The 27552-nt window shown below is 50.9% G+C and overlaps 1 protein-coding gene across 3 annotated transcripts in view; it reads right to left on the reverse strand.

Annotated features, from left to right (window-relative positions):
* The window catches only part of ERCC6L2 (ERCC excision repair 6 like 2), a 1253563-nt gene that overhangs the window by 812174 nt on the left and 413837 nt on the right, over positions 1-27552 (reverse strand). For all 3 annotated transcript variants that reach the window (XM_085632896.1, XM_085632894.1, XM_085632895.1), the window contains 2 exons: positions 9773-9980; positions 7105-7245 (listed from right to left, as the gene is read on the reverse strand). In XM_085632896.1, the coding sequence (XP_085489022.1) occupies positions 7105-7245; positions 9773-9980 (349 nt within the window). The remainder of the gene's footprint in view (positions 1-7104; positions 7246-9772; positions 9981-27552) is intronic.

Genomic DNA, 27552 nt, shown 5'->3' on the forward strand with positions numbered 1-27552 from the left:
TGCACAGCGCCCCTCTGATTTGTCTCACCTGGTTCCTCTTCCCGTCTTTGGCTTCCTTCACACACGCAGCGCCTCGCGGCCCCCGCTTCGCGGGAGCCGCTCGCCGGCCTCTTCAGTATAAAACCCTGGCTGGTGCTCACTTTGTGTGTGTTTGTTGGTGCTTGCAGACCTACCTGGACGCTACGCTGCTACAAGGGGGTAGGCTGCGGATTTCTACTGCTGCGGGACTGCGAGGACCACGGTGTACAGCGCCCCTCTGATTTGTCTCTCCTGGTTCCTCTTCCCGTCTTTGGCTTCCTTCACACACGCAGCGCCTCGCGGCCCCCGCTTCGCGGGAGCCGCTCGCCGGCCTCTTCAGTATAAAACCCTGGCTGGTGATCACTTCGTGTGTGTTTGTTGGTGCTTGCAGACCTACCTGGACGCTACGCTGCTACAAGGGGGTAGGCTGCGGATTTCTACTGCTGCGGGACTGCGAGGACCACGGTGCACAGCGCCCCTCTGATTTGTCTCACCTGGTTCCTCTTCCCGTTCACGCCCCCTCCCGCCTCCAGCACTATCCCAGGCTCCTCCTCGGGCGCGCTAGCGGGACGCGCGCGGGTCGCAGCACGGGGCGAAGACCGGGCAAAGAGCGAGCCGTTTGTGGCCGTTCGTGGACGGCCGTGGACAGGACGAGCCAACATATTTGCTCGTGTCATCACCCGTGCCACTTAATTTCCAGTACTTTATACTTTAATCCTCCCTGGAAGCCCCCACTACCGTGTGCTCCCTACCTCAAGAATGACGTCATTGAGGTCAGGTAGGAAGACCGCGCGGGACAGCGTAGGGGGTTGTGTTACTGGAACATTGGATAACTTTATCACCAGAGCAGCCCGGGTCCTCGAACAAGAAATAATCCTAACAGAAAAAAGACTGTCTGTTGAACTCTCCGCCAAGAGATCGTCACTTGGCAACATCATGGCTGTTCCCTCTCCTGAATGTGGATTGCCTCATTCAATTCTTGATCAACCACCTAGTAATGATCTAGGATTAGAGACCCCCCCTGCCCTGTGTTCGTTGGTCAATTTACCTGCTACTTTAAATGCTTCTGTTTCCAGTGGTCCGCTCCCAACTGCTAGTGACACCCACCCTCAGCCCATTAACGAGCCGTTAGGTATTACTACTAAGCCATTGGCCAGTAAGTCCCGCCCTATCCAGGGGAAGTCCAAACGTGGGGGTGTGCACCCAAACGGTAAACGAGCTATAGCGTCTAAACCGTCCAAACCCGCCCAATCCCGTCATACTTCTCTTCATAATTTACCACTTAGCACCCCTGCTGCCGTCGAGAGCCCCGTGCCATCTCAATCCTCTGATATCCTGTTCAATGCTCTCCCCCTGACTCCCGACTATGTCGAGCCCATAGAACAACTACTCAAGTCCTTTTTCCTACCCTTATACGAAAGAGTCAATCGGCTCTCGCGTTCATTAGAGAAATTAGAGGGCATGATGATTACAAACCTGGCCCTACTAGATAAACACATTGTGATCCCATCCACTTCTAAGACCCTATTAGCACCCGAAACAGTTATTGAGGCAGGGGCTGTTTCTAGCATCAATACCCCCATGGTTAGTGTACCCACTGATCGGCCAACTCTTGTTGCCCATACGGCGAATGCTTTTCACCCACCTACCAGTAATGTTTCCAACATTGACAAAGATAGAAATGCTGTCACTAATTTGAGTATCCCTACAACCAGACATTCTAATACTGAAGGTACTGGCTCCTTTTTAAAGTTCCCATGCATTAATCTCCCACCAGAGTCGTATCCATATACTGTCATTTTAGAGGGAGTTCCAAGACTTATTTATGCAGGATAAGTCCGAGTCCCACAGTGAACTGAAGAATAAGGTCATCCACTGGTTAAATCGAAATAGACCTTTACCGGCTACTTCTTGTGCTGAAATCTTGACTGTTCGCAGAGTGTGTTGGTTGGGAAATGGGGTCAAAAGAGTGGAGGGTGATTGTGTGATCATTAATTTTCGGGACCCCAGGGTAGTGAGCCACATATGTTCCCATCCAAATACTTTGTGTGCCACTGGTATATCTGCCCTGGATCTGTCACACTTTTATCCCCTTGACTCAGGTGCTCTACATGGTGCCATGTCATCTGGTTGGGAAAGGGTCAATAGGGGCTCTCGCCGCCCGCCAGGCTTTGACTTTCACCTCCCTTTGTCTAACTCTTATGCCCCCCTGAGCAATTTAGACGGGGTTGATTGACCATCCTCCAATTCCCACATGGAGGGCTGTGCGTCTAGGCCCCTTGTTGGCCCAGTTCCTTATTGTTTTGCCGGTTGGAGTGGGTCTAGGAGAACCAATTTGGATCTGGGTGCTTTTCCTTCTGGTTTTGTCCATGTTGTTCAGGCTGCCCATTACAAGGATTCTAACTCTTCTATTCCCGTTATGGTGAGTTTGGACACCTATCCGCCCCCCAGCATCAGCAGTGCCAACGTCCCAAAAACTATGTTGGTAGTAGTTGATGGTGAGTCGCTTATTGTCAAATCTCCCACCCTTTCCATCGACTCTTGTGTCCCTGTGATTGTGAGTACGGCATCTGACAATACTGCAAACTTTCAAGGTGCCTTGAGTCCATTGCGTACCCCGCTGCCCGCAGCCCCCCATAGCTCCCCTGCCCTCACCCTGGCCTCGTGGAATATTGCTGGTCTCCGCAGTAAATTAACCATAGAGGACTGGTCTGCGTGGGTAACTTCCCACGATATCCTGGCTTTTCAGGAGACGTGGGCTGTTGACCCTACTTTCTATCCCGGGTATGTGAACTTTTCTAAGGGGGCCTCTAGTGGCACGAGGGGCCGCCCCTCTGGCGGACTCTGCATTTGGGTTAGGCAAACCTTGAAGTATCAACTCACAGAAATGGCAATTGACAATCCCGATCTACTGATCATTTCTTTGCACTGTAATGATGAACCTTTAATCTTAATCATCAATGTTTACAACAGGGGACTTCCTGGTGGGCGTGGCACTAATACCTTCTTACAACTGGACGGGTTTCTGGACACTGTTGACCCCTGTACCAACGTTGTAATAGTAGGTGACTTAAACTGTTGTTTTGAGCCGATGTTCCCTGATTGGGATTCCTTGACCCTGGAAGTTGATTCTACTTTAGATATTCCCCCTCTTGATCTTCCACCCATCAAGCGGTGGACTGAATCCGCTGTCCAGTGGATGAGCCTATGTATGGAGCGCGGCTTTAGGGCTGCCAACGGACGTACCACTTCCGATATGAATGGTAAGGCGACATTCTCAGATGGTCGTGGTCGCAGCAGCAGAATTGATTATGCTTTAATAAAGGTGGAGTTCTGGTCCTCCCTAAGTGACATGGTGGTTTGTGACCGTCCAGAGAGTGACCACAACCCTCTAGTTTTGTCACTTCTGCTCTCTCCCCGTTACAGAAGCGCACATTCCGAGATTGTGACTGCTAAAGCCCTCTTAACCAATAATCAATGGAGAGTGCGCTGGGAAAAGGTTGCCCTCGATAGTGTAATACTCTCTGAGATTAGCCTTAAAGTTTCCACCGCGCTGGAAGATCTCCAGCTTCTTCGGGATATCAACGATGTCGTTGGTGAATCCACAAATATACATATAAAATTATTTTCTGACCTTAAGTCCCTCTTTTCCAAACCCTGTAAGGCCACGATACCTTCCATTCCTAAGCCAGGCTCCTGGTACAATAAAAACTGCCGGGAATCTTATAGTAAATTAAAAATAGCCATTAATATTAAAAACCAGGCAATTATTAAATCCGCAAGGAAAGTTTACACCAAGGCCAAAGTTCAGGCGAAACGTGACTGGGACAATGACCACTGGAGCGACCTTTTGTCTGCTAGCAAACATAGGAACCTCACTTTGTTTTGGCATATTCTGAAGTGGGGTAATACACCCAGTGCACAGGTCCCCTCCAATAATGTTTCCCCGGATAACTGGGTATCACACTACAAATCCCAGTTTTCGGATAGTAACTTGGCTGCTGAGCCTGCTCTCCCTTTTAGTTGGTACTTGACCTCTTCTATGAACCTTAAATTCGATAATGAAGAGGTTAAGATGGCCTTATTGAAGGTACCTAGTGGCAAGGCTCCAGGAATTGACTGTGTCCCCGCGGATCTTTTTAAATCCGACCTTAGCAACTGGGCGCCCTATATTGCCTTCTTGGCAAATGCTATTGCCATGGGGGCTGCCATCCCAGAATCTTGTAAGGGCGCCGAGATCGTGCCCATTTTAAAAAAAAGGCGACCGTTCATGACCGGGGAACTACCACCCAATAAGCCTCATAGATTCGGTCCAAAAAATTGTTGCAAGAATGATCCTGGCTAGGATCCAGTCCTGGGTCGAGCAGGATGATATCATCTCGCCACTGCCGACAGGCTTTAGATCTTGCACTAGCACCATAGACCAGGCATTCAAATTTCAACTGATTGTCTGGAAAACGGTTTATCTCTGCGGCGGCACAATATATGCTGCTTTTGTAGATCTACGGTCTGCATTCGACCTAGTCAATAGGACCAAACTTTGGGGCGAATTAGCGGCGCTTGGGATGCCTTTGGATCTTCTAAACATCATCATTAGGCTGCACGAAAATAATTTTGCTCAAGTGCGTTGGGGGAACCAAGGTCAGGTTACTGATGGATTTAACGTTAGTAGAGGTGTCTGACAAGGGTGCGTCCTTGCGCCAACCCTATTTTTATTATTTATAAATAGAGTTGTGCAATATTTTTCTAATACATCAACGGACGCCCCCACGTTGGGTGGTTCTAAAATACCCCTCCTTATGTTTGCCGACGACACCCTACTTCTATCCCAGACCTTGTCAGGGTTGCAGTCGGCTCTAAATGTATTTTCCACATTCTGCTCTGATTATGGCTTGCTAGTCAACGTCTCTAAAACCAAATATATGGTTTTTAATAAAGGGAAAACCGTGAAAGGCCAGGTGTGTATGAACAAGGACATATTGGAACGAACCAATGTTATGACCTATTTGGGGGTTGTCTTTGAAAATAAACTGAACTGGAGGCCACAAATAGATGTACTCTCTTTTAAATTTGCTCAACTTTCGGGCTGTTTGGCCAAGGAACATAAGCAATCCCAGACAAAAATGATAGGTCCCCCCATCAAAATTTATGAAGCAAGAATTAATTCAGCAATTTTGTATGGCGCGGAGCTCTGGGGTTTTGCCGACCTTTCTCCCCTGGTCACAGCACAATACAAATTTTTTAGAAAGCTTACGGGCCTCCCCAGCTCTACCCCAGTGAAACCGCTTTTGCTGGATCTCGGTTGCCACTCCTTTGATGAAATCGCCAGGTTTAAGCCACTGGCTTTTTGGAGGAGATTATGGACAGTACCGGAATTAGGCTTTTATGCTAAAGCTTTTCTGGATGTCCGCTCTATCCTGGGAGCCGGTGACATCTCCTGGTGCAAGCACGTTCGACTATTATTGGAATCTATGGGTTTAGGTATCCCTTGGACAGACCCAGCTAACAACCCTTTTCCATCAAAAAAACAATTTAAAGATCTCTATTGGTCTACGGTAATTCAAAAACATATTTCCTCAGTTCCCCCTGAGTCATTGTCTGGTAGGTTCTTTGAACATAAAACAGTCCCCTTGTTAGAAGACTATTGGGACATTATCACCAGACCCAGCGATAGGAAACTCTATCATCAATTCAGGGTCGGCTCCCTACCCACCAACTTATTTACAAAAAAATGGAAGGGCGGGTCCCGCGATTCTTGTAGTTGGTGCTCAGGCTGTGTTGACTCAGTTGGGCATATATTTTTTGCTTGTCCAGCATATGCTGCACCCAGAGCCAAATGGCTGAAACCCATCTGCCGCACCCTGGGAACAAGACAGGGATATGTTGCCCCCAGTATTCTAAGATATGATTCAGCCGAATGTGTTGTAGTCGCAGTGGCCAAATTCTTAGGCTGGGTTTGGATAATTAGACATAGGAGGCAACCGACTACACAAGTGACATTGTGATAGTGATTTTTTTACGTGTTTTTATTAATCATTGTGATTGTATTTTCTTATCTTGGCTGTCAAATGTCTTTTATGATGAAACTTTTATCGAAATAAAGACTAATGTAATGTAATGAAAAGATTACTTTGTGCAGCTAGAAGAATCTTGTTCCGTATTAAAGAACTGGCATGCAAAATCAGAGAGTGTACTCTCCTTGCTTTAGAAAGCCTATCGCTATCACCATTTCAATGAGATTCATAGATTTGGAGCACGAAAAAAGGATAACGCTATAATAGCTTGGAATAGAAGTTAAGGCTACATTACCTTGGAATAGAAGATGATAAAAAAATATTCGTTATTATTAGCGTCGAGCCAGGCTCTACACGCAAGGCCTGCTGAGACAATAGCAACAGGTTAGAGGTGATGTCCAAGAAAGCCCAAACAATATCAATCAGCTTTTTCTTATAGATTTTGTTTTAAAAAGAGGAGGAAAATAACTAACATTTCTTAGACGAAATTTCGTTTCATTGCCCCTCCATGAGACATTTTTGTCATGCCTAACAACCAAGGAACGACCCAGGCGCTGATTCCATGAAAAGCTTAGCTACAATAAAATCACTACATAAGCTACTTCGTTATTAAAAAAAAGAACAAACTGCTGCGAAATTTTCTTGGTTTTCCCCCTGCTAACGTGCTTTTTTCATTCTGCAATTTAGCTCTACCAGTAGCAAGAAAGATTATTGGCGGACTTGCCTCAGGTCCAGATATCTGCTTACTTTAGTTAATTATTATTAAAAGAACAATGCCGGCGTTAAAAAAAAAAAACAACCACAAATTAAGCCACTGGACAAAGCACAATAGAACGCCTTGAAGGCAGCCCCCGCGGGAGAAACTTTGCAGCCACACAAACCTCTTCATTACGCTATTTCTCCCTGGAATTCGCAATGTGTTTAGGTGAAAAAACTGCTTTTCCCGCCACTCCCTCTGTTTTTAAATACATCTTTTCATTGATAGATAAGAGGGCCTAAAGAATTGCAACAGCGCACAGCACCCCCATAGTGCAAGCTGGCATAAAAGGTCACAGTGCACATAAATTCTTACTTTGTAGCAGCAGTTCTTCCGTTTCCGTCCACTGCCACAGCTGCACGGCTCCCGGGCTCGAAGCACCAAACCCACGTCCGCCGTCTCCAACACGCTCTGATAAACGGCTCTTTGGAAGTCGGTCAGGGAGCAGTAAACTATCTGTAGAAAAAATGGGTGAAAAGGGGTGAATACCCTCTTGTTTACACGGCGGAGGGGGAGAGGCTGAAGTTCAAAGACATATCTCCTTGCACGGAGTTACCTCAACCCCCCCCCCCCAACGTTCCCAAAGCAAGAGGTCCAGTGGTTGATGCATTGCCATCGAGACACTCAATTTCGAAAGGCGGGGAGCAGTAAATTTAAGGTCCTTAGGGGGCGGCCTCATTCTCGGATGGGGTCTCCCAGGGGGAGGGACAAGGGGTCTCTCCTATAACTCCAGGGGCGGTACATCCGGTTGGCTGGATGGGTGCGGGGAAGGGGATGAGTCACGCTTTCTTTTAGGCTGGTTGGCCACCCCGCACTGGCATGGACGTCATTAAATGGCGCAGAGTGCAAGACCCCCCAAATTGGCGTGGAGTTCAGGGAACGTATGGGGGTAACCGGGGGGGGGGGGAAGTACCCTCTCGGTAAACGGGCCCCCTGCGCATGCGCAACCCTACGGGGGGCGTGGTAAATTGATAAGGATCTGACACCAGTTAATGACCTTGCCGTAGGCCCAAATAGGATACGCAGAAAAGTAATTAATGTATGATTATGATCTTTATGTTAGATTCGGATAGGAAAACTATGTATTAGAGATATGTTAAGGTTAGCCATCTGAAATCTGTGCATATTAATTGTAATCAAATGTCGTGTTATGTTTCTGCGTATAATTGTGTAAATAATGTTTATTTCTTGAAACTTTTGATTTATTTTCATATTTTAATAAATACGGCCGGGGGTTGTTCGACCCCCGCCTCCAAAAGTCATTACCTCTCATGTTCCTCATTACAAATGTGTTTATGCTCAGGGGGAGGGAGGGGGATATTCGGTAGTCCCTGACCATAACAGTTATCAGATGTTCCATCAAATTGATTAAAAAGAAACAAATTGATACGATAAACTCATACGTGCGAGCCGAACAAGCTACTACAGTAATTAGATCTGACGAATGCTGGCCGATAATCAACCCATACAGTCGCTCAACATTCAACTGAGTTGCCTGCCAACTACACGGGGCAAAAGAGTGGTATTAGTTGCAGCTACACTACTTTCCTGTGAAGACACGAGTATCCCTGTGCCAGAGAAGCACCACAAGCATTATAAAGGGGCATTTGCCTTATCTCAGTGCTCCATGATGCTTCTGCTTCATTGCCCTGCTCCTTCTAGCTGGATTCTTGATCTTAGATTGCGCCTGCATATTCCCATGCCCTGACATTCAATTTTGGTTATGGCTTCGGCCTCACTCACTTGCTCTAGCAGTAACCATTATCATTCCCTCTTGCAGACTGAGGTGTTGTTTCGGCGTAGGCAGCTCTCTCATTTATGGTTGAAGTTTCTGTTGGCTGTACCTGTACCTGCTTGGCAGCCTCTTTAATTATGCAATACATCAGTTGAACTGCAAATCTAACACTGGTAAAAGAAACAAACAGCAACTTTTTTTTACCCTTTATCCTTTTATTTTGGTGACAGAGGCCACCATTTACACAGTCAGAACAATTTAGCCAAGTATTTCTTTCGGTCACTTCTGTGACTGTAGACAACTCAGTGCCTATCTGGTAGCTTCCAATTACGTTTCAGGCTACACGTATTGGAAAAAGGCGTTATTGTGTCAAAGCCCAAAACCATGGCTTCATTGCCTTTCTAAACAGTCTGAGAAATTGTGTCAAAGCCCACAACCATGTCTCCGTTGCCTTTCTTCACAGGAGTATTGTCTGTCAGGCCATGCACACGCTGCTACTTTATTGCGAGTAGTAACACAGTCAAACTAAAGAAAGGGCTTGCAGCTTCAACAGACTGAAGAGTAACTTTTTCTTGGTGTCCATATCCTGCTGATCAACATGTCTGAAAAACTGTACCTCATGTGCTGAAGGAGTACAACAGATAAATGATACCCCGCCCCCCCTCCCCTCCACCCGGGGCAAGGGAGGGAGAAGAAAGGTCAACACAAGCAGGTAAACACAAACGGCAATGGTCAAAGCAAAACAAAATAATACATGAAGGTAGAATACACGAGAAATATCTTCAACAACGAACAATAAAACGAATTTTATGTTGGCATAATGCAGCAACATTTAATACGTGCATGGGGTGTGACAGCTCAGTGCAAACCAGTGACCAAAACGGTGCAACGAAATGTATACAAGAACCATGCAATAGTCTGCAAGGCAGCTCATCTCATGAGATCATTGAACTCGAAACAGAAGGAGGCTTCATGGGCGCTGCTTTTAACACTTCTGTCATGTTCCACTGCGGGAACAAGTAATATTGCTACAAACATTAGGACAGATATAAATGGGTAAGGAACCCAGAATACAATGAGGAGAGCGTTTAAGGAGTTATGGTTGCTAAAGTCTTTTTCATTTGTTTTTAATCAGAACAAAATACAACTATTGAGCCTACATATGCTGCATAATAGTGCAAACGGTAAGAAAGCATGACACGCACAAACACAATCACAATGTTAAAAAAACAGAAGGAACCCTCTTACCCTGTCTTCCTTCTTAGGCAACTGATTACTTATGATAGCTTTAGTGCGCCTCAGGAAAAAGGGCGACATCTTCCTTACTAGCCTTTGCATGACTTTGCGTCCAGTAGCCAGCTCTCGTTTAGTTGCATTATGTCTCTGTCCATATTCCATTGGGCTTGAAAATTTCTCCTTGAATTGAGTTCTGCTTCCCAAACATCCAGGCACTGCCCTAAAAGGAATTCCTCAAAAATCAGGCTTGTTCTCAATTCAAATTCTCATCATACAGTCTCAAAAACACTTTCAGTCTTTAGCAAATGAAAAGAACGCATACACCTTTTTAACGCTGAGCAGTGATGGATTTGAACCACCTAATGCTAAATAAGAATCTTCGTGTTTTCGGCTTGCATCAATTATATATAGCACAGGATTAACAAGTTTTAAGAGGAATTCCACATTTAAAATATTTATTGGACAGTAACGTAATGTCAAGATGCCAGCTAAACATTGAGATAATCAAGAACCTGTGGTGCAAAAAAGGAAAATCAAACAGTGATAGATGTGCATTGCTATGAAATACTACTAAGCTGCATTCACATGTAAGATCTTGTAAGGACATGAGGATGTGGCCTAACGGCTAAGGCGGTCGACCTCGGAGCTGGGGAACTGGGTGCAAGTCTCGGCAAGGACGCTCAACATCCTGAGATTCTGGGCAAATCACTTAATCTCCCAGTGCCTGATAAAAAAATATAAAAAATGAATGCATCCATCTGTAACGCAACTGGTGCTCATGTAAAGCACTGTATAAAAACTCCCAAAAAGCTCTACAATGTAACCAGAGGCTTCTGACCAATGAATCCACCACAGATTTCATGGATCATGGACCACAAACATGGATAGTCAGAGACACCTTTAAGGTGTTGGTTTCAAAATGAGACATAAATTCATAATAATAAGTACAGACAGATTAGTGTGCGAAGTGTGCTTCATTCCAAGCCTAAAGCAATGAATGATATGAAAACGAAATAAGATGTGAATGGCAGTGCACTGGCATACTGACACAACTCTCATCGTACCCAAGTGGCACTAAAGAAACGAAAGTTTGAAAAGGAGCATCATACGGAGGGCTGACATCAAGGAGAAGCGTTTATGATTATTGCCAAAAGGCTAGAAATAAGCTCAATATGAGCAGGAACCTCAAGAAAACAGAATCCAACCATAGACGCAGTTAAAACTAAACACAATCTAAGCTGACCAAAAGTGGGTTACATGTTGAAAATGTCAGAGGACATGTACCTGGAAGTAATCAAAGTGATGTGTGTCTGTGCATGCATGGGCTGAGTGAGCATGCTAAGGAAAACTCAGTGTGGATGCTTTAAGAACCTGATGATGCATTGCTTGTGAAGGTCCGTGTGCTGGATGAAGCCTGGCAGTTACGTACAATCGGAGGAAAGATGGAAATCTAAGATGAGGTATCTGAATGTGGCTCTAACCTAAGGGTATAACATGGAATAAAGAACGTTAAAGAATTTCAGTGATTAGATCTTAAAAGGGACCTGTGTGGAAATGCAGGAGGACTCTGGTGGCAATGAGGCGATGTTCCTGACTGATATGTGGATGATTTAGGTTGCAGAGACCTTGGTGCCAGGAAGGTGTAGTCTGGTACCACCCAACCTCAAATCTGCCAGCTAGTGGCATTATCGTCTCCTGCTTGGATGGAGCAGCCTAGCAAAAAGTGTTGGCAGAGAACAGAAATGTCTGGAAGACTTTGTGTTGAAGGACTTGTTGTGTCTCATTCAACTGAAACACAGCGCTGGTCCGGGAACAATTACCTTGCAAACTTCGGGTAGGGAACTCTGGACAAAAAAATAATTCTTTTAGCTAGACAGTCAGTGAAAGGTGAGTTTTAGCCCACTGAGCTAGAGGCAGGAACACTTTCATCTCTTTATTTCACAAAAGGATCTACAATGAAGAGAAAGGATGAAAAGCTGCAGGGCACTCTTTTGGGAAAGTGGCAATAACTTTATTTACTGGTGCTTGTATGCTTTTCTCATGTTGGCACACTGGAGAGGTTACGGATCGTGCTACTTGCATGCAAATGTAGTATGCACTGTACTAGTACTGGAAGTGAGAGGGATCCATCCACATTCAGCAGCTAGTATTGAGTTGGAACTAGGATCGCGACTGGCCTCAGTGAAATGTGCAGACTTGGTGTCCAATACAATTTACTGGTATCGTGATAAAGTCAACGGCTCATACATTTTGCCTGCTTTGTACTTATAGAAGCAACCTGCAGGAGGCGAGGGAGGTCTTTTACTTTCAGTTCTAGCTGAGCCCAATACAATTGCCTCAATTGGAGGTCCATCAACACTCATTCTGTTCAAGTCTCATCCTGTCTGGGAGCTAGCTGGAGCTCAAACACCTTGATGTCAATGTGACTGAGGAAACAAAAGTATAAGCCTTGACACTTCACATGTGCTTGAGCTAAACTATGATTTAGAGGCAGTTGCCTGAGTTTTCCAAGCTATGTCTGCAAGAAATATGCAAAGACTGCAAGAAGGTCAGATATATCAGTCTATTTCAGTAGTTACACTCATAACTATATAGATATAGCACAGGGGCGTTTCCTAACGTCAATGGAGTGAGCAGCTCATCTCGGAGCTCCTCGTGACGAGCCAGATCCAGCGACATCCTGAACCCCCCCCCCCACAGAACTGTGGGGGCACCGATTGGGGGCTGTATGCTGCTGAAGGGGGCATGAGAGATCAGAAGGTGCTCACCCCCCTATATAGCCTGGAATCCACTTCTTCATATTGACCCGCTTGGAGTCCTGAGTCCCCAAGATGGCGGAGCCCGGGAGACCCGACGGTGCCTGACGGAGGGAGTCAGAGCACTGTGGGGACTGAAAGCGGGGCTGAATCAAGACCAGAAACCAGCCCGTCTTGACAGCGCAGCGAAGTGCTAAGACTGTGGTGGCAGCGCAGAGAGGCTGCCTGGCCCGACCTTAACCCCAGCACAGAAGAGAAGGTAAGTCGTGGAATCGAAGTTACCCGCCCATGCGGCTGGGGTGGGCCGTCAGGGGGGGCACCTGAGCAGGTCTAAGCCTCGTGGAGATCGGGCTCAGCAGAGACAACGAGCTGCGGCCCTGAACCGCTGTGGGTGGCGCTGAAGCACCAGTGAGCCTGTGGGTACCTGGAGAGTAGTGAGCAGCCGACTGCCGTGGAGACACGCTAATGCCGGACAAATGGCACGCAGACCCAGAGGGGGACAGGGATCGGCAGCCGGCGCCGGCCCTGCACTCGAAATCAGATTGAGACGAGACTGGCTCCCGGACAGGTAGGAGCACGGGGAGCCAGCAGCGAGGGGCTGCTTGCTGAGCAGCGGCAGCTAACAGCGTGAGGAGGAAAGACCCCTCCCTGGGTGGAGGGCCTGAGACTGCCACACACAGAGGAGGCTTGACTGTGAGGGAGGGCTGAGCTGCATGTGCCTACGCCGTTCTTGCACTGCCCCTGACTGGAGCTGAGGGCGGGGTTACCGCGGGGATATGAGCGGGGGCCCTGCTGGCAGGAGAAGGAAAACTGGGCCTTCCAGACTCGCAAAGCTGACTGAGGCCTCTGCTTGACTGCTGACCTGGGAGAGAGGAACTAGGATGTGGACTGCCGGCATAATCGGCCCACCTGGCACACGACTGGCAGCAGCCCGACTCAAGAATTGAGAGGAGGGCTGGTGGAGAGACACCTACATTGCCCTGGGGGAGCCGCTACTGGGCGCAACCTTAACTAGAAGAACAGGAATACACCCTTCTGAGCGTGACCAGAACGAGTGACGGACCAAGAGCGGGCCTGCGCAGCTAGACAGCGCTCCCTGACTTGGTAGCGTGGACTTCATCTGGCTGCTGTCCTGAGGGAGGGAAGGTTCGGTGAGCTGGGCCATCTCTAGCTTGTGGGAGTCAGAAAATAGGAGTGCAATGCGAACAAGGCAGGATGACGTCCTCGCATAACCAGCGCAGCAGCCAGTTAGTGGGCCCCACAACTGGCTGGCAGATCTCTGGGAGGACCCGAAGAAGACCCAGCGTGCGGCACGATGCAAAGCTGTGCAGGCCCTGCATCGGGACGTGCAGTGTTTAACTAGCCCCCAGGAAGTATTTGTCTACTAGGGACTTGGGGTGCGGCGCGATTGCCCCCCTCCACAGCACGTACCTGGCACTGAACCCTAAGAAACAATGGGCAAGCCCACGAAGACTTAGACCAGCCCGAAACAACGACACCGGCGACATCAGGAACAACTGCGCCGACAACCTCGAAGGATGGTGCCGCACCTACGCTCCAGGATATACTCCAAGCTATTACGGACTCTAGAGAAGCCCTGGAACTCAAAATCGATACAAATCGGCATGGATCTCAACCTGTTGAAGGATGACCACAGAAAGCTAGCGGAGAAGGTGTCCGGCAACGAACGCGCACTGGCAGATCTTTCTCTCGCTATGGCTGCAATGAAGAAGCAGCTGCAGATCGTAGAGGCTAAGGTGTGGACACTTGAGACGAGGGCGGAAGACGCCGAAAACCGCTCCCGTCGCTATAACATTCAGGTCATAGGCCTCCCAGAGACAATTGAAGGAGCAAACGCAGTGCAATACCTGGAGGAGTGGCTACGTACAAGTGTGGCCCCGGAGGGTCTCACAGCTTTCTTCGCCCTCGAGAGAGTTCATAGAGTCCCGGCCAGACCTCCACCCCTAGGGGCTCCCCCACGACCCATGATTCCGCAGCTCCTGCAAATTAGGGAATGGGACTCCATCCTAGCAATGGCCTGCAAAAAAGGGGGGCAGAAGGTAACTAATGTAACGGTGCGGATCTTCCCAGACATCTCAAAAGAGATCCAACGACAGAAGGCATCCTACCAAAAAGTTAAAAAGAAATTGTGGCAGATGGGGGGGCGCTAGAGAGCGCGCACGCAGAATGGCCGCACTGCTGTGAGGCTCCTGCAGCCTGGAACTCAAATCCGTAATTTATCCTGTTTAAGCCGCTGCTCCCGCGACCGAAACTACCCGTAACTGTTGAGGGTGTTCTGCTGCTGCTTTGGTGAAAGTTTTGGCCCTGTACAACCAGCATCGGCGGAGTAGGCGGCGGCGGTAGCCGGAAGGGGAGCGTGGCGGACGTGGGGCGGAGCGAGCCGCCCGGCGTGTGATCCACGCAAGTCCGAGGCTCACCACGTGGCAAGCAGGCCGTGCTGGGGACCCGCGCTGGCGGCACCTTGACGACTGTGCGGATGGCGGAGAGGTCGCTGAGAGAGGGAGAGGCGCGGCCGGACACTGCCTCCCTGCAGTGAGCCACGTTGCTGCGCGAGGATTATCGAGCTGGCTCGCACATCGGAGATCTGATACGTGCTCCCCCCCTCCCCCTGCTGCCGGAGGAGGACGAGACGGGGACCGAGACTGCGCCCACCCGACGGCAGCTGTGTGGTGCCCGGGCCTGTGAGGGGGGCTCGGGGACTCACCGCCTCGGGGCCATCTGCTTAGACTCGACGAGAGCTGGGCTCCTCTCTTGTATGCCGGTGCCTGGCTGGCCTCTCTCCCGTGTGCCGGCCCGCTGTTTGGAGGTCCGAGGAGGGCGCCGCGCTACGGACGCCACGCTACGGACGCCGCGGCCCTGCACCCTGCGACCTGCGGGGCATCTCGCTTCATTTGCCTGCCACGGCATCTGTGGCTATCGGGGTTCCGGCGGCCGGTCTTCATCTGGGGGCTGTGGCGGTGGATGCCTCTTACCTGCCTTTGCTCCCTGGTCGGAGGTGGCTGGTTCGGACCCGCCGGTGGCCTGGTACTCACCACTGAGGCCGCGCTGTGTGCTGTCCGGGACTTTTGGGCCCACCTGTGCCCTTGAGGATAGCAGAAGCCGGCGTACTGAGACTTGTGTCAGCGCCCACGATGGGCAAGCAGGACAGCCGGCAGCCTAAGCTCACGTTTGACCCCCCGGCGACCAAGAAAGGGGTGCGGGGTGCGCAGGACACGGGAGGCACCCAGGGCTCGCCCGCGCCCGAGGCGGGTACCTCTGCTCCGGCCTCGGACTTACAACACTTGATGCAAGAGATGAAGCAAGGTTTTGCTACAATTGTGGATAAAGTGGACCGGCTATCGTCCAGAATGGACGCCATCGCGCAGAAAATAGATATCCATGAAGAGCGGATTGCGGAAACTGAGCGGAGGATCTTCGATAACGACGATACCACAGCCTCCCACACCACGCAGCTTTCAAGAATGGACAATGTCTTGAGACTTATAGCAGCAAAGAATGAGGAGTTGGAGGCCCGTAGCCGCCGCAATAACATCCGCGTGGTAGGGATCCCGGAGTCCACCAATACGGGGCGCATGGAAGACTACGTGGAAAAGATCCTCCTGGCCGCCGTTGGCTCCGACGCTTTTTCCAAGCACTTTATCGTCGAGAGGGCACACCGCTCTCTGGGGCCGCGGCCGCAACCGGGAGCTCCTCCAAGACCCATCATTGCACGGCTATTAAATTATAGAGACCGGGACACAGCGCTGCGAGCGGCTCGCACGGCTCAGACACTCTCGTGTGACGGGGTCAACTTTACCGTGTACCCTGATTTCACGCCTATCGTGCAAGAACAGAGGCGTAAATTTCTCGATGTTAAAAAGAAACTGCGGGCCCGACAAATTGATTATGCACTACTCTACCCGGCGAAACTGAGAATTACCCACCAAGCACGGCAGCACTTCTTTACAAACCCGCAGCAGGTAGAGGAGTTTCTTAAGGCTCTGAAGAATGGGCGTACAGAGAGGTCTACTGATGGAGAGGAAGATCGTGACGATGAACACTAGCTATGTGGATGTGTTTTGTTTTTATTTTTGCTAGATGGATCTGCGAACTCAGGACCTATTGTCATATTGCTTAATACAGATGCAAGCCTATGGGACATGCAAGCATGAAGACGATGTGACTGTTTGGAATTACATTGGTCGGATGTGGGACAGCGGCTGGTAACGTATTCCAGGCGCCACCTCCCCGCGCCTTCCCCCTATTGTGAGAGGGGGTGGGCCTTTGGGGGTGGATATGGGCGCACTCTGGACGGACCCCATGGGGTGTACCCCATTGCTTACATTGACTGTGTTGCTCCTGTTGAGCTTTCGGTGGGGAGTTATGGGTGGGGGGAGGGGAGAGGATTCTGGCAAGTTGGGGCTGCTTCAGTGGGTTGGGGGTGGGGTAGGGATACGATTGGCGGCCCTGGTCTCTCCCGCTGCCCTCGCTTCTACCGGGGCAACTCTGCCCGGGCGGAGGGATTGGCACTGGCGGGGACCCCTGCTGCACACGCTGTTTGCGACTATGGCCTGCGGCAACGATCAGGTAGGGACGCTCATTGATGGGTCAGGGGTCGTGGGGTGTACGGGGCTATCTGTCCTATATTCAGGGGGTGAATGGGAGGGGGTTGGAGCGAGGGCCCCGGAGCTTACTAGCCCGGGCCGCCCTGATCTGCCCGCGCCTGAGGTCTGTGGTAGGAGTTGGCATGCGCGGAATTATGAGGAATCTCTTATAGATAGCTGCTTGATGACTGGGACAGAACGATTGTGTGTGATGACCCTGGCCCAAACTTTAGGTCAACATGCTTGGGTATGGTGGTTATGCAGGGCGGCTGGCGCCGGGTGGAGCGGGGAGGTGCGCCTTCCAGTGCAGTGTGAGATTGACTTAGATACGTTGCCGGTGGGCCATGTGCTTCAGAAGATTACGGGAATTCTGTTGGAAATGTTCAAGATGTGGGGTGGGGGGATGGGAATGTTTGAATATGTTATTGCACTGTTGTACGCGACCAACATCAATGTGAGGTTTTTTTTTAAGATTATGGGTGTACTTGTTGGTGGCGGGATGGGGGACCCCCTCCTGGTGCCGGCCCCTCCCACACTTATTCACGTATGGCCTGGCGGAGGTAACTGCAGACATATGAGGCGCGGGTGGTGGCGCTGCTCTGATGCTGGGGTGACACCGCGGTCAAACATGTATATTTATGGCTGCGTGGGGGGCCCTCCCCTATCGCAGCACTATCTTACTCTTTTACTGTCCCCATGACACGAGTAGAGTCGGCCTTAAATATCCTGACGTGGAATGTTAGGGGTCTGGGAGACCCGCGAAAGCGGAGGCAGATACTCTCCTATCTAGACCGCCATGTCATACATATTGCCTTTCTCCAAGAGACCCACTTCAAAGTGCAAGCCAACCACCCCTTTGCTGGCAGATGGGCGGCATTTGCTGCCTTCTCCTCCTACTCTTCGTACTCTAGGGGTGTGGCGATATTGATAAAGAAGGGAACGCCCTTCAGTATGGAGGGCACTAAAAGTGACGCTCAGGGGCGATACTGTCTAATGTGGGGTAGGCTGGGACATGTGGCGGTTACCCTGGTCTGTTGTTACGGCCCCAACATAGATGACCCGCATTTCTTTACAGACCTCAATGCGGCAATTGTGGGCGTGGGCCCGAGACAGCTGATTTGGGGGGGGGACTTCAACACTACACTAGATCCGTCTAGGGACAGATCCCACCCGGCCCCGCACCATTACACTAAGGCGCGTGCGAACCTGTTGGATGTACTGGCTGATCATAACTTAATAGACACGTGGCGACACCTGCATGCGGACGCGCGTGAAGGTACACACTTCACGGCGCAAGCAAAATCATGGGCACGACTTGACTATGTTTTTATCTCACCTCATTTTCATGCAGCGCTTGAACATGCACACCATCTCCCACGCACGTTCTCTGATCATTCGCCGACCCGCGTCACATTGCGGGCAGAGGACCTAGGCCCCCCTGTGGCCTCTTGGCGCTTGCAGCCCATGATGCTGCTGGATACTGTATTTCAGGAGGAGCTACGGGAGGAATGTTTGGAGTTCTTTGAGCGCAATAAAGATTCCGTGTCCGAGGTCGGTACCATATGGGACGCTTTTAAAGTTACCATACGGGGAGTGTGCATCGCTAAGGGGTCAGGCGTTCTCAAAACCATATTAGCTCGCCTGCGTACTCTGGAGGGTGAACTTGGGGCGCTTGAGGTGTCGCTGGCCGACAACCCTGAGGATGCCACGCTCGCTCGTATCCGTGAAAAGATAGCGGAATATATGACTGAAGCCGATCGTGAAGTGAAATTTAGGGGTAAACACTGGGTAGCTCGCCGCTATGGCGAAGGCGAACGGCCAGGGAAAGCCCTGGCAGCGACGATGCGACTGACGCGCCCGCCAAATACTATAATGGAAATTGAAGGCAGGAACGGTGCAGTGTACAGAGACACCACGCTCATTCTTAACGCATTTGTTGAGCATTATCACCACTTATATACGTCGACCAGGGCTGGGGATCTGCACCTACAGGACTATTTGGGGGATGTCTCCTTGGGGTGGCTTAGTGATACACAAAGGGCGTTTTTAAGCTCCCCTTTTGAATTGGATGAGGTACGGGAGGCTATTATGCACATGCAATCGGGCAAGGCCACTGGCCTTGATGGGATCCCAATCGAATTCTACAAGACCTACATCGATTTTATGGCGCCGGTCCTCCGCGAAGTGTATGAAGATGCTCTTGAGGTGGGCCGTCTGCCCCCCTCGATGCGTATGGCCCTCATTACATCTCTCCTCAAGCCTGGTAAAGCAGCTGACCAATGTGATTCATATCGGCCCCTCTCACTGCTCAATTGCGACGTAAAAATACTTGCTAAACTGATTGCCACCCGCATTAACTTACTCCTCCCTAACTTAATCCTCCCCGACCAAGCGGGGTTCGTGCCCGGAAGAGCAACATCCCATAACCTACGTACTTTTTTCTCGATTCTGAATGCCGTGCATGACGATCTCCCGATGGCTGCCGTCTTCCTTGATGCCTCGAAAGCTTTCGACTCGCTTGAATGGGATTATGTATTTCGGGTTCTGGAATTGATGGGGTTTCCCCTCATCTTTATTTCTTGGATTAGGCTCTTGTACATATCCCCTAGGGCCCGAGTGCTGGTGAACGGGAAACTGTCTGAGGCGTTTCATATCACCAGGGGCACTAGGCAGGGTTGCCCCCTGTCGCCCCTGTTGTTCGCTATCGCCATGGAGCCGCTCGCGGCGCGGCTCAGACAGCATCATAAGGATAAGGCGATGCGGTGTTTCCAAAGACAGATATTGATCTCTATGTATGCGGACGACATCACTCTGTATATTCGTGATCCCTGTGTTAACCTTCATCCGATTCTTAGGGAGTTCATCAGGTTTGGCAGGCTCTCGGGAATTCAGATCAATTGGAGCAAGTCTCGGGTTTTCCCGCTTACGGCGTCTACTAGACGATTTACGCTGGAATACCCTCTAGCCTGGTGCGAGGGGGACTTCACCTATTTAGGTATACACATTGAGAAAAACAGGGAGGAACTGATGAGGGCCAATTATGGCACGAAGATGACCCGTATTACCGACTGCATCACTCGATGGATTACGCTCCCCCTTTCTATGGCAGGTCGGGTGTCGTTGGTTAAAATGGTAATCCTGCCGCAGCTGCTGTATCTCTTCCTGAACATCCCCTTTTACCCGGGCAGTTTCTTTTTCCGGACCCTTCGCTCGGAGCTTATTCGCTTAGTTTGGGGCGGGAAGTCTCCTCGACTCAAATGGGAAGTCCTCACTAGGCCGTTTGTGCAGGGCGGGTTTGGCGTCCCGGACTTTGAGTTGTACTTTCAAGCGGCGCAGGCGCATTACGCCTATTTCTGGATACAGCAGCCCCGATATATGCCCCAGCTTGCGGCCGAACACTGGTTGGCGCATCCGATCCCCATAGAAGGCGCATTGTACGCTCCAGTAACGGGGGCAGATGCACCCCCCACGACAGTGGCAAGTACAGTGTCGGCCTGGAAGCGAATAACAGCTAAGCTGGGACTAAATATGGTATACGCGCCGCTCTTGCCGCTTGTCTACCACCCTGCCATGCCCCTGCTGCAGGAGACAGGGTTTCAGAAATTGGCCCATGCTATCCACGTTAAGACATGGGGAGACCTGTACCATGATGGCACGTTCCGTTCTATGGAGCACCTCTATGGAGGCATCCAGCCTTCTCCCCTTGAGGTCTTTCTGTATCTTCGGCTCCGGCAGGGGCTTAAGGCACTCACGCCCGATTTCCCACGAGAGCCACCAGAGGTGACACCGTTACAGCGTGCCCTTCGTGACGAGACCCCTGCCAAGTTGGTCTCCAAGATTTATGGGTCGGTGCGATCACTGGTGGACGCGCCGCCTCTTGCTGCTCGGGAGAAGTGGGATCTGGAACTGCAGATCCCACTGACGGACAAACAGTGGGAGTTCTGCCTTCAACAAACGGAGCGTATTTCTTCTAGTAGCAGATTCAGAATGATACATTATAAATATATTCACAGGCTGTATTACACACCTGTCAAGTTGCACAAATACCGACTCCGGGAGGATGATAGGTGCGACCGGTGTCATGCTCCTGGGGCAGACTTCCTCCACTTGGCGTGGGCATGTGAGGCGGTGCAGCGTTATTGGCGTCAGATCTTTACAGCGGTATCCAAAATGATCAATTCGGAGATAGAGCCTTCCCCTGTCCTTGCACTCTTAGGGTATGTGGAGCCCATACAAGCCGCGCACCGCAAATTCATTGCACTGGCCTTCTTACTGGCTAAAAGACGAGTTGCATGTAAATGGGGCAGAGGCAGGGCCCCCAAATTTAAGGATTGGATGCGGGATATTGTTTATTGCCAAGAACAAATTAACACGTACTCTGAACTCTTACCACTCGCTTCAAGACCAACTGACATTTGGGCCCCACTGACTTGCTACTTGTTAGAAGGGAAGAATGCTGGGGGGGATGAGGCGATCCCATAGCAACATATAGGACTATCCCTTATGACATGCAGAGAGCCTGTGGTGAATGGTGTGCTCCAATGCTGACGCGAATGGCTGGTCGTTAAGTGCAGAGGCCCCTGGGCTCGCGGAGAGTGTCTTCCATTTGGCCGGTGCTGAGGCGTGAGGGATTAGAACTGCGGCTCCGCCAGGGGGAAGTCTGAGTTGCAGCGCAATGTACAATTATTATGGACTTAAAATGCGATACTGATTTATTGATATCTTCTGTTATTGATGATTGCTGTGCTGCTCCTTGTCACTTTTGTACTGCTTCCCGCTGCCATATGACCCCATTGATGTAACTTGCTTATGATGTATGGTCGCTCCAATTTCATAAATAAAGTTTAAAAAAAAAAAAAAAAAAAAAAAAAGAAATTGTGGCAGATGGATCTTCAGTACTCCTTGGTCTTTCAGGCGAAGCGGAGAGTGGTGTCCTTGGACGGGGTGCGGTTCTTTCAGACCCCGCAAGAAACGTGGGACTGGCTGGAACTTCAAGGCGAACCAAGGCCCAGCACAAAGGACCGTGAGCGGGAACCCCATGCAGAACTCCCAGAAGTGCACATCACCAACAGCAAGTAACACTACCATCTCAGGCTGAGGGTAGATTAGGACGGCAAAGAGAAATGGAGGAAGTTGCACAAATAAGCGGGGGTCAGTCAGAACAGGATACATCAGAGCAAGAGCTGCTCCCCCAGGACTCTGAGTCGGACCCGAAATCTCATACTTCCAGGACGTCAAGTTTGGAGATGCCCAGGGTCACACCGCACACCACAGATGATGTAATTTAACTCATATAACTACATGCTGGCTTACTGAGCTGGCCGATAGCCAAGTTCACTGCTGTCCTCACGCTAGCAGAACCGAAGATGTTAACCAACTACGTACATTAAGAGAAGGCTCCACAATGATTCCTGACTACGCTGGATCGGGTCTAGCTGCCAGGGGAAGAAGCGTGGTAACCCCTCACATTGCAGAGCACTAAAGAGGCTCTGCTTCAAATGTTAACAAACACTAAGGCAGTTGGGGGGGGTGCGGGGGGGGAGGGACTGTTGCTGCTGGGCCTGGGGAGGGAGAGTTGGGGTTGTTGACTGATGCCGTTACAGTTGGGGATCAGAGAGTCACATCCAAAATGCACACGTAGCAGGTGGGGACAGAATGGGAAGGGTGCATGGAACCGCAGCAATGGGGCGCGAGAAGACTTCATTCCACATAGACACTGCATATGGTTAATGACCTACGATATAAATGCATGACATGGAACGTCAGGGGCATGCATACCATGACGAAAAAGTACAACGTGTTCTCCTACCTACATAGAAGAGGAGCGCACATTGCGCTCCTACAGGGGACGCATCTCACTACCAAAGAATGCTAGGTGCTGAAAAAGCGATGGCGAGGCCAAGCGAACTTTAACAAATACTCGGCATATGCCAGAGTAACACTGATATGGATAAAATCAGGGGTCCCCTTTCAACTCACAGACACCATGATTGATACTGAGGGGAGGTATGTGGCCATAAAGGGCCGGTTAGGTGGCAATGAGGTAACACTGATGAGCGTATATGCCCCCAACACAGACCAGAGTCCCGTTTTTGATCATTCGTCTCGACGACTGGCTCCATGGCTAACAACAACGGAACTTATTGGGGGCAATTTTAATTGCGTGTAGAACACTATGCTAGATCGCTTGCACCCCTTACTGCGGAACGCCCAGACGACCCGCATGGCGAAAGTATTCTCTGACTGGCAACAGCAATGGGCCTGGTGGACTCCTGGAGACGCCAACATCTGTTGAATCGGGATTATTCCTATTTCTCTGGTCTCCATGAACTACATGTTCGCTTAGACTTATTTCTCTCCACTCCTGATATCCATAGTTTAATTACTGATATAGAACATCTGTCCCGTACTATCTCGGACCATAACCAGGTACTTCTCTGCCTGCAGTGGGCGCGCCCTAGACCCTTCATCCCACCATGGAAACTCAAGCCTGAATCATTAGAGGACGAGGGCTTCCGCGAGACGATTAGGACCAGAATTACTCTTCACTGATATTGCTGGTTCTGCGGCCAACCCCCAACTTTAACGGTATGCCTTTAAGGTTGTGCTGTGGGGGCATTGCGGTGCTGAGTACAAAGGGATACGACAAGATCTCCTAAAAGAAAGCAAAGGAGGAGGTGGCAGCACAAGTGGAGAGGCTCCGATGTTTTGATTACTCGATGTACACTGCCAGGACCCACACTGAGCGGGATAAATCAGGCACCCTACTGGTGTGGCTGGCCAACCCCAACAAGCGTGACTCCCCTGTCCTAGAACTGGAGGACGGTGAGGGATCCAGAGTACACGCCCCAGAGATGATTAACAATGTATTTGCAGGGTATTATTCAGCCCTTTATGCGAGCCCCATCGCCAACCATCAGCAGGAAGCACACGCTTGACTGACCGGCCTCCAAATCCTGTGGATAATGAATGAGGAGGCAGATGCCCTGGGGGAGACATAACCTCCCAAGAAGGGCTTGGAACTATTAAACAGATGGCTCAGAATAAAACACCGGGCACGAACGGGTTCCAGGCAGAGTTTTACTCCATATATTCTACGGAGCTGGTCCCTCACTTGATTACGCTCTACGGGGCAGCCCGCGAAAGCGGCTGCCTAACAGACACAACCAGAGAGGCCATCATAGTTACTGTACTAAAACTAAATAAACCGGACTATAACAAAACAGCATACCTTCCACTGTCAATGTTAAATGTAGATTATAAAATCCTAAGCTGTATATTAGCCACCCGGCTCCTGCCTTTTATGACCACTCTGGTACATAAAGACGAGACTGGATTTCATTCTTCCAGCAATACGGCAGGAAATATACAACGTCTCTTATCTGTCCTAAAAGCAAACAGGGAAGCCCCAGAAACAACCGGCGACCCTGGCAGTGGACATAGAAAAAGCCTTCGATAGCCTGGAATGGCCCTACTTGTATGAAGTTATGGCACGCATGAAGCTGGGGGCAGGGTTTATTCAATGGACCAAACGCCTATATACTAGGCCCACGGCTCGAGTGAGACCTGGGAGACTTATATCACAAGGGTGGCCAGTAGGACGCGGCACCAGACAGGGCTGCCAGCTCTTCCCTTTTCTTTTTGCCCTGGCTGCAGAGCCGCTTGCAATTGCAGCAAGAACAGGGCAGTTCTACAGAGGGCTGCCAGTCCGAAATACTTACCAGCTCATAGCACTCTACGCTGATGACCTGCTGCTTTTCCTAGAGGGGAGGGAGGAGGACCTGACGGGAGCCTGCATGTTGCTAGAGAGGTTCGGATTCATGTCAGAACTAAAAGTGAGCAAGGGGAAGTCTCAGCTTTTCCTGGTGACCCCTGCAGGACGCCCTTCGGGAGACTTGGCAAGACAACGCTGGGAGTCTCATTACCTTCCATACCTAGGAGTCCAAATATACAATACATGGCCAGATATCTAGTATGGCAACGTAGGGAGAACCCTGCGAGTGCTGAGAGCATCTATGGATTTCTGGCGAACGCTGCCACTCTTGGTGGCTGGCAGGATTGCTCTGCTCAAAATGGTAGCGCTTCCTCACCTGTTGTATTATTTTAACATATTACCCCTATGGCTTTCTGCAGCCTTCTTTAGAGACTTTAATTCCCAAATCCGAGCCTTCATCTGGAACTCGGGACGGTGTAGGATCGTCCTCACGACATTGGAGTGCCCGATAACGGAGGGCCGTCTGGCGGCCCCAGACATTGAGGCCTATTACATTGCAGCCCAGCTGCAGTGGCTTGTACGGGCCGTGGCGCGTCAGCGAGCAGATGCCCCAAAACCGACCGTGCCCTCGGGGGCAACATGACCTGAGTGTTCCTTACAGTACGCAGACTGCCCCAAACTGACTCCCAGGAGTTCAAGGTGCAGACGGAATGCTGGTCCCGCGGACTGCAGAGAATGGGCGTGAGGGTCCCGTACTCGCCAGAAATCCCAATAGATATGCTAATAGCCCTCCCCATGGAGGCTACTGGCAGGACCTAGAAGTGTGGTTGGAGGCCGGGGCGACTAAAATGGGCGACTTGTACAGAGATAATGAGTTGCTGTTGTTCGAGGAGTTCCGAACGGAGTTCACCCTACCTCTGGGGCATTTCTTGTTACACAGCACTGTCACGGCAGCCATCCGTAGGCACTGGAGAACAGGATCCACAGAGCCCCTGCCGCAACGGAGCTGGTACTATATGGCGATCGTGTCATCCCCATCTAGGCAATAACACCCGCTGCCAGCGAGAGACGACATCCAAGGGCCAGGCAGGGAGGCACTTACCGGCCCTGCGACGAGGCCGGGCGGCCTGATCCAGGCAGTAACGAGGTGAGCAATAGGCCGGCAGCGATGGAGGGGCTAGGCGGGTATAAAAGCCATGAGCGGTGGACCCAGCGTGAAGACGCTGCTCCCTGCCAAGAGCCCAGATAACTCCTGCCGGGTGCCGTGGAGACCCGGCAGAGGAGCAGCGGTGGGCGGGAGGAGGCTGCCCCGAGCCCAGCGACCCCGGAGAGGCTGCCACAGGAAAAGACCAAGCGCACAGCAGACCCCCAGGGGAGACCACCACACGCAGCACCAAGGGATGAGACAACGGGGCAACCCAGCAATAAAGAGGGCAAGCAGGACAAAGCCAGCTTCCATACCTTAGCCTAGCGAGAGACAATACACCGCGGAGCTGATACCACAGGTGGTCGGTCCCAGGGCCCTGTGCGCCTTTCTTCACTGTAACTGATAATGGTCGGGTATCAGGGGTTCGACAGGAGGTCTGGAGAGCGGATCCTCACCTCACGTAGACGCAGCCGGAGCAACCCAGCTCATCTAACGGGCGGCGCTGGGCCTGCCAAGGGTCCGGTTAAGAGCGCACGTCCCGGGAGGCGGGGGTGCTCCAGCCTGATCGAGTGCACAGCAGTGTGCCCCGGTGGGGGGCACCTAGGGGAGGGTCATGCCGAATCCTTGGGCCTGCCTGGGGGTTCTGCCTGGCATCATGAGGCATAAGAGGCATTTACAGATGTGGGAGGAGACCCAATGTACACAAACTAGGCGGGAACCCGACCCTGGGACATGCGAACCGGGCCCCCTCGCCACCGCAGAACAAGCCAAAACCAGTCCTGTAATACACCTAGCACTATACCAGCACCCAATAAGAACAAGCACACCCGGCCCAAGTCGGTCAAGAGAAGTGAAAAGGCATGAAAATCATCGCACTAAAAAGAGAGCGACAGCCCATCTAGTCGGACAGACGCACACGACAAAGCGGTGTCCAACCCATGAATCACAGAGCGCTACTCGGGAGCTGAAGCGCCTCCAACCCATCAAAGTACTCGCGCCAGCCGGAAAGTGAACTCCCCCCTCTGGTCCAAACATGGGGAGACTGAGATCCAACGGTGGACCACAAACGGCGGCTAATACGAGGCATCCCTCCCCGGCAGCCAGAGGTCCCCATGTTGATGGAAGACCAGCAATAGCTGCATCAATGTTGGATAAGCTGATCAGGTGCTAGCTGCCATAGAACACTTCAGAGTCACTATGGAGGACAGGTTTAGAGCCCTAGCCACGGACCTCAATCTGCTTAGAGATGACCACGGTAAACTAGCCAACAAAGTGGCGAACGGAGAGAAAACCCTCTCAACGGTCTAACCTCAGGTCAAGTCACAACAAGAAAGTTTGAAAGATCTCCAGACCTGGGTCCATGGGCTAAAAGAAAGAACGGACGATTTGGAGGGGCGCTCACGAAGTTGTAATATCCGAGTGCTGAGGGAACGGAGGGGCCAGACCCCGTAGGTTACGTAGAGACATGGCTCAAATCATTCACCCCCACATCAGAGCTGACCTCCTTCTTCTTGTGGAAAGGGCGCACCGGGTCCCACTGCAGCGACCGCCCCCGGGGTGCCCACCTAGAC

This window comes from Triturus cristatus, chromosome 2_1 (genome assembly GCF_964204655.1).
Source record: "Triturus cristatus chromosome 2_1, aTriCri1.1, whole genome shotgun sequence".
NCBI classification, from domain to species: Eukaryota; Metazoa; Chordata; class Amphibia; order Caudata; family Salamandridae; genus Triturus; species Triturus cristatus.